This window comes from Polyodon spathula, chromosome 21 (genome assembly GCF_017654505.1).
Source record: "Polyodon spathula isolate WHYD16114869_AA chromosome 21, ASM1765450v1, whole genome shotgun sequence".
NCBI lineage: Eukaryota > Metazoa > Chordata > Actinopteri > Acipenseriformes > Polyodontidae > Polyodon > Polyodon spathula.
In genome coordinates, this window is record NC_054554.1 from 29,549,696 (window position 1) to 29,555,695 (window position 6,000).

Here is a 6,000-nt window from a genome sequence, read left to right on the forward strand (position 1 = left end):
GAGCTCTCTCCTCTCCTCTCCTCTCCCACGCAAGTGAACAATTTGTGGGAGGGGAGAGTAGGAGAGGAGAGGAGAGGAGAGGGGCAGTACCTCATGATGAGAGGAGAGGAGAGGAGAGGGGAGTTCACTTGTTACATCATCACTGAGAGGAGAGGAGAGGAGAGGGTGGTTCACTTGTTACATCATCACTGGAGATGAGAGGAGAGGAGAGGGGAGTTCACTTGTTACATCATCACTGAGAGGAGAGGAGAGGAGAGGGGAGTTCACTTGTTACATCATCACTGGAGAGGTAGGGGGAGGGGGGGGTTACATATTACATCATCACTGAAGAGGAGGTGGGAGGGGAGCTGGTGCTGATGAGCTCTGAAGACTTGATCAGAACTCCACATTCCTTTTAAACAACGAGAGATAAACAACTTGTGAGTGCTTAAGAGACTTTGCATTATATTACTTTTACTTTGGTTCTAGTTTTGTAAAATTAATGTTTTTTTATGTTTTTTTGTTTTTTTGTTTTTTTTTCGTTCCAAATTGTTTTGTTTTTTTTAAATTAAAGATTGGAGTAATAACCTAAAACATGTTCACTGTCTATCTACACTGACAACAGCACCACCTGCTGTTTGGATTTGAAATTTCACCTGAAGCACACTGGTAATGCTCTCCACTGTCAATGCAAACACTTCCACCTAGTGGTCCTCTTTATAGCGCAGGTATTAAAAAAAGACTGCCATTCTCTGTCTAGTTAAACCAGTTACTAGGAATACCTTTTCGGACTCCCCTTAAATCAATAAATATTAGCCTGAAAATCAAAACAAAAGTCTAATTGTTTATAATATTTGCTTAATTTTGTCCTTTATCTTCTTTATATTATTGTTTTATTATTATAATTAGTGGTAGTAGTCATAGTCTTATTAACATAAAGTTCAGCATTTTCTAATGACTCTTCTAAATAAACTCTTCATTCTGGAAAGGTACTTACACAAGTGGCCGAAACATGTATATTTCTTGAGTTTTTCTCAGAGCTGTAATGGAAATGTAAGATGAAGCCGACACAGTGCTGAACACAGCAAGAGGCTTCCGTTGTTTAATCTGATTAGAGGGAGGATACGCGCAGACCCTCCCTTTGATACAATAGTTCAGTGAGTTTTAAAATTGGCCACAATGTTTTGACTCATCAAGATAGAAATAGAAACTCCTTTTCACACCTTCTCCTGATAACAGCGCTTGCCTAAAAGTCTGCAGAATTGGGTATAATGATAACATTCGCTGCAGGTTCAGAAAACAAAAAGGAACCAAACAGACATAGGTGCCAACTTTCAAAGCTCAATTCCAGTGTGCGTCAGTCAAGCTTTGTTAAAAGATCTTCTGTTAAAAGTTGCAAAGCTAGAAGGAACCACATCAGGTGTTTAATTATGAGTTTTAAGTGCACTTCGGTTGTCTATTGTGCATTTTGTAATTGGATTGTGTTTTTCTTTCACCTATTGCAAAACAGTTCCAACCCTCTCCCTCCTGTAATGACCATCTAAAAACTTGAAATTATATTTAAAATGATATTAAACAGACAATATCTCCAATGTGATGATAATACAGATCCTAGTAACAGCAACTCCCCCTTTTCAAAAGAAAATGCCAACAGCAGAACACTTTCAGTTACCATTCTGGCTATCTGTTTGCAGACTAGTAATGTGTAGAGAATGGCGATGGCAGGAAGCCATGAAGCTGTTGTTTTCTTCATTCTTGTGGTGGGGAGGAGGGGGGTGGTGAGGTTCAGAGCGCAGCAGCTCTGACTTCACCCCACGCTGTCTCAGCCACTTCCAGGCTGAAAGCGAGCAGCATGACAAGCTCTGCCTGGTAGGAGGCAAACGAAACACTGGCATGTGAAGTGGGACCGTCCCGCTGTGTGGAGGAGTTGCTCCTGCACTCAGCCTGCCTCTTTCAGGCTGGGTGAACTCTGTATTTGTCACTGCATGGAAAGCCCCCACCCTTTATGACCTGGTTCCACTTAATGAAATAAGAAAAGCAGCTCTGCCTCCGTGCTCTTGCAGATCATGCTCAGGGTGCAAACAATACGGCCGTGTCACAGGAGAAGAGGATCATTGAAATCAGGTCCCGTCCTGATGTCCTCCACAAGGACACTATTACCCCTTTCCCACTGGCACATGTGAGCTGTGAGGACCCCAGGCCCTCATGGTATGGGTGGTTTTCTGCTGACTATTTGTGAAGCCAAGTGAGAACCAGTAGAGGGGGTATAGTCGGCGCATTATTGCAATGCTCTCTGGCGCAAAGGAAAGTGAACACGGGCACTTTTTGAATTTGTAATTGTTAGCAGTTTTCTTACTGACACATTAACAAACAATAGTCATTTTGTGCTAATCTTTGGTTAATATGTTGATCAGCTATAAATAGTACACAGACAACACCTTTCTTGTTTGCAAAGCGTTACTAAGTGCCTTCAAACTAATGAAACCCCTTTTCAATAAAATGTTATTAGTAGCTCATGAATAACTACATATTAACTGTCTGTCAACATAAAACGCACAGCACTGTAGTACTATAGCTGTGAACAGTTTGTAACTAAACAAGTGCCCTTATAGAACATTTGAAATATATAGTTTTTGGATTTTATCCGTATCTGCGCATGGACTATAGGGTTACACAGCACAGCAGCATTGTCCCGCAGTCCTGTTCAGATTGATACTGCAATGCAATAGTGTGTGTTTCATCATCTCTGTGCTCTGTGTGCAGGCATGGTCAGCTCAGCTCAGTACCCACAGCCACCCAGTCCCCTTTGTGGTCAAGTTATTCAAGTCAGGCTTAAAGGCATGTTCTCAGACAGGAATAAAATATATAGCAACACACCCCACACCCCCTCCATTAACAGCAATCATTCAACTACTCTTGCCTGGAGCTAACTTGTTACTTTGTAAGTTATTTTTTATTATACAGCTTTATAAGTTTTTTTCCAAATGCGAAAAGGGAATAAACCAAAATCACAATCTTGAGTATTTACTTTTGGTTTATTTTTTGGAAAAGTAGTAGTTTCATCATTCCTGATCATTGTTAATCATTTCTTGCTGAACACATAATTATAATCTGGACTGCTGTACATATTACTGTCACCAAAAACTTTGTTCTTATGTTTTTTAAGTTTCACTTTGCAAAAGAAGAAGTGAAAAAGGACTATGCAAATTGACCAAAACGGAGCCAGCACAAGGTGTGCACCGTGCTAAACACCAATAACAATGATTTAGATCAGTTAGTTCATCTTGACCGGGTATTATTCTGACAACACGTCCCCAAAGAAATGCTACAGCCCAGAAAGTTGTACTGAATCTAGTTTATTTGTTTGCTACACGTGCACTTTAGATTAATATATATATATAATATATATATATATAAAAAGAAAAAAAAAAAAAAGCAAAAGCAAAAAAAAGGCACCTAATTATATTTTCAAAGCAACCCCTATTTCTGTAATATGATACATTTCTCTGTCTGTATTTCTTGGTCTGTTTTTGTTTTTATCTCGGTAGCTACACCTGGAAAAACCAACAGAAACCCATGGCTTGGACATCTGCTGATCGTTTGATACAGTACTTTTCTATTAGATAAAGCGTATAAGATCTAGGACTGTACACAGCTTACAATACGTTGGAATCCAGGGTGCTTCCTTTAGGCTCTGTAACACAGCAGCTTGATGGAGAAAGCCAAGTCCACAGTGTAAGCCAGCAGGTTCAGGCAAGTCATTACAGCGGCAGTTATAACCTTCCAAGTGTACTGGTTACAGAGGTTAGGATGCACCAGAGCCCAGGCCCAGTAACCCACAGCTGTGACGTACATCAGGACGCACAGAGAGCCGAAGCCTGCCAGGATCCTGTCGAAGGGGACGGGGCAGCGTCCCGTACACTCCCCCAGCATGACTCCGATGGTGCACAGGGACATCAAAAAGCAACAGCAGTAAACCGCCATGCACCACCAGAACAGCGGGCCATCCTTGCACTTCACCACTTCGCTGTCCAAAGTGACAAAGACCACGCAGGCTCCGAAGACCTCATAGACCTTTAGAAACCCTGGGGTGGTGGCCATGTACCCCCGCTGCTCTGCGTTCCTCACCTTCATTATACATACTTCCGCGGCGTACGCCAGGAAAGTTAAGCAGGAGAAGATGGTGGCAGCCACTAAACGGGGGTCAATGGATTCCTTGTGCTTGATCACGCAGTATGGGAAGCCTATGGAGGCCATCAAGATCATCAGTGCTCCCAGGAGAGCCATGGTGATGGGCAGGTTCTTCCAGGAGATGGGGACGAGGCTCTGGAACTGAACAAACTCCACCAGGAAGATCAGGGCGGTCAGGATGAAGAAGAAGCACCAGGTGAACATGCAGAACGTGTAGGTATTGGATTTGTTGATCATTTCATTGTTGCTCGCCAAAGACACCAAGCTGAAGGTCGTGCACCCGAACAGCATCTCTAAGATGCGGACCATGGACAGAGGGGTGGTCAGCACACTGATCTCCCCCAGGATCACTGGCATCTTCAAAGATAACTCCCTATGTCTGTGAGAAACCGTAGTGCTCAGTCCTGGGTAGATACAAATTGGTTCTTGATCGATTGCACGGCCATCCGTGTAGAGAAAATCCAAACCTGTTTGTGTCAGAGAGCTCAGCTTCGTCTCTGTGTTGCAATGTGTAGCAGGGTAGAAAATCCTAGTGGGATCAACACTCAGCTCGATTCTCAGTTAGAATGTAGGCAGACAGATTCTACTCTCAGTCACAAGTCAGGTATGATGTTTCCAGTTGATTTAAAAAAAATAAAACCTTGCCCCTAATCTAAATGTGTCTTTCTTATTGGTGCAAAAAAAAAAAAAAAAACATTTCCTGTTGGAGTTGCAGGCTGCGTTGAGCTGAAGTACGCATGCAGTGTGCGAGTAGGAGTTGGAAATGAGGACTGTGACCACAACAAAAGGAAACTCAAACTTATCTCTTTCGTTCTCACTGCTCGGAGGTGACATAATTTCTTCCTTGTTTTGGAAGTCACCAAAAAATAAAACAAAATCACTTTGCATAATAGGTGGGGGGGGAAATCTTTTGCATTAGTAACATTGATTATTTCGATTTACAATCTACTCTGTACAGCATGGGGGCACACAGCTGTTCGGGGTGCTTCATAGTTGAATAATTATCGAGTAAAAATACCAAAACTCCTGTTTCTCCAGTTACCATTTTGAACTCTCTAACTGCCTATTTTTCCAGACTTTCTAGTAACACTCTTGAACTCTATGTAGGGTCCATAACACTGTATAATTACAATGCACACTGTGCGTACTTTTCCATAATCACATAATATACATATAAGCATTTATAACACTTAGACATAACAGTACAAACCAAATGTCCTGTAACCGAGCTATTCAAGTGCATACTGTATCTATGTTTCATACACCTTCCCACTTCTAGTGCAATTATGCAAACCAGTAAATAATATTATTTTGTGGCACAATTTGACACAAATCTTCTGAATATTAATATGCATGATATAGCTTGTGTGAGAGAGATCCCGATGGGTAATGCACTCAGCTGTATGTTAGACAGGCTTTGTGAAGGTGTTATGAATGCTACACAGTGCAGTTCAAAGGTTAGACAGGCTTTGTGAAGGTGTTATGAATGCTACACAGTGTAGTTCAAGGGTTAGACAGGCTTTGTGAAGGTGTTATGAATGCTACACAGTGTAGTTCAAGGGTTAGACAGGCTTTGTGAAGGTGTTATGAATGATACACAGTGTAGTTCAAGGGTTAGACAGGCTTTGTGAAGGTGTTATGAATGCTACACAGTGCAGTTCAAAGGTTAGACAGGCTTTGTGAAGGTGTTATGAATGCTACACAGTGTAGTTCAAGGGTTAGACAGGCTTTGTGAAGGTGTTATGAATGCTACACAGTGTAGTTCAAGGGTTAGACAGGCTTTGTGAAAGTGTTATGAATGCTACACAGTGTAGTTCAAGGGTTAGACAG

At 41.8% G+C, this 6,000-nt stretch overlaps 1 protein-coding gene across 1 annotated transcript; it reads right to left on the minus strand.

Annotated features, from left to right (window-relative positions):
• Positions 1 to 3,666: 3,666 nt before the first annotated feature.
• On the minus strand, positions 3,667 to 4,527 carry LOC121296267 (myeloid-associated differentiation marker homolog). The gene has a single exon (XM_041221607.1). The coding sequence runs from the start codon at positions 4,525 to 4,527 to the stop codon at positions 3,667 to 3,669; it is 861 nt and encodes a 286-aa protein (XP_041077541.1).
• Positions 4,528 to 6,000: the final 1,473 nt, after the last annotated feature.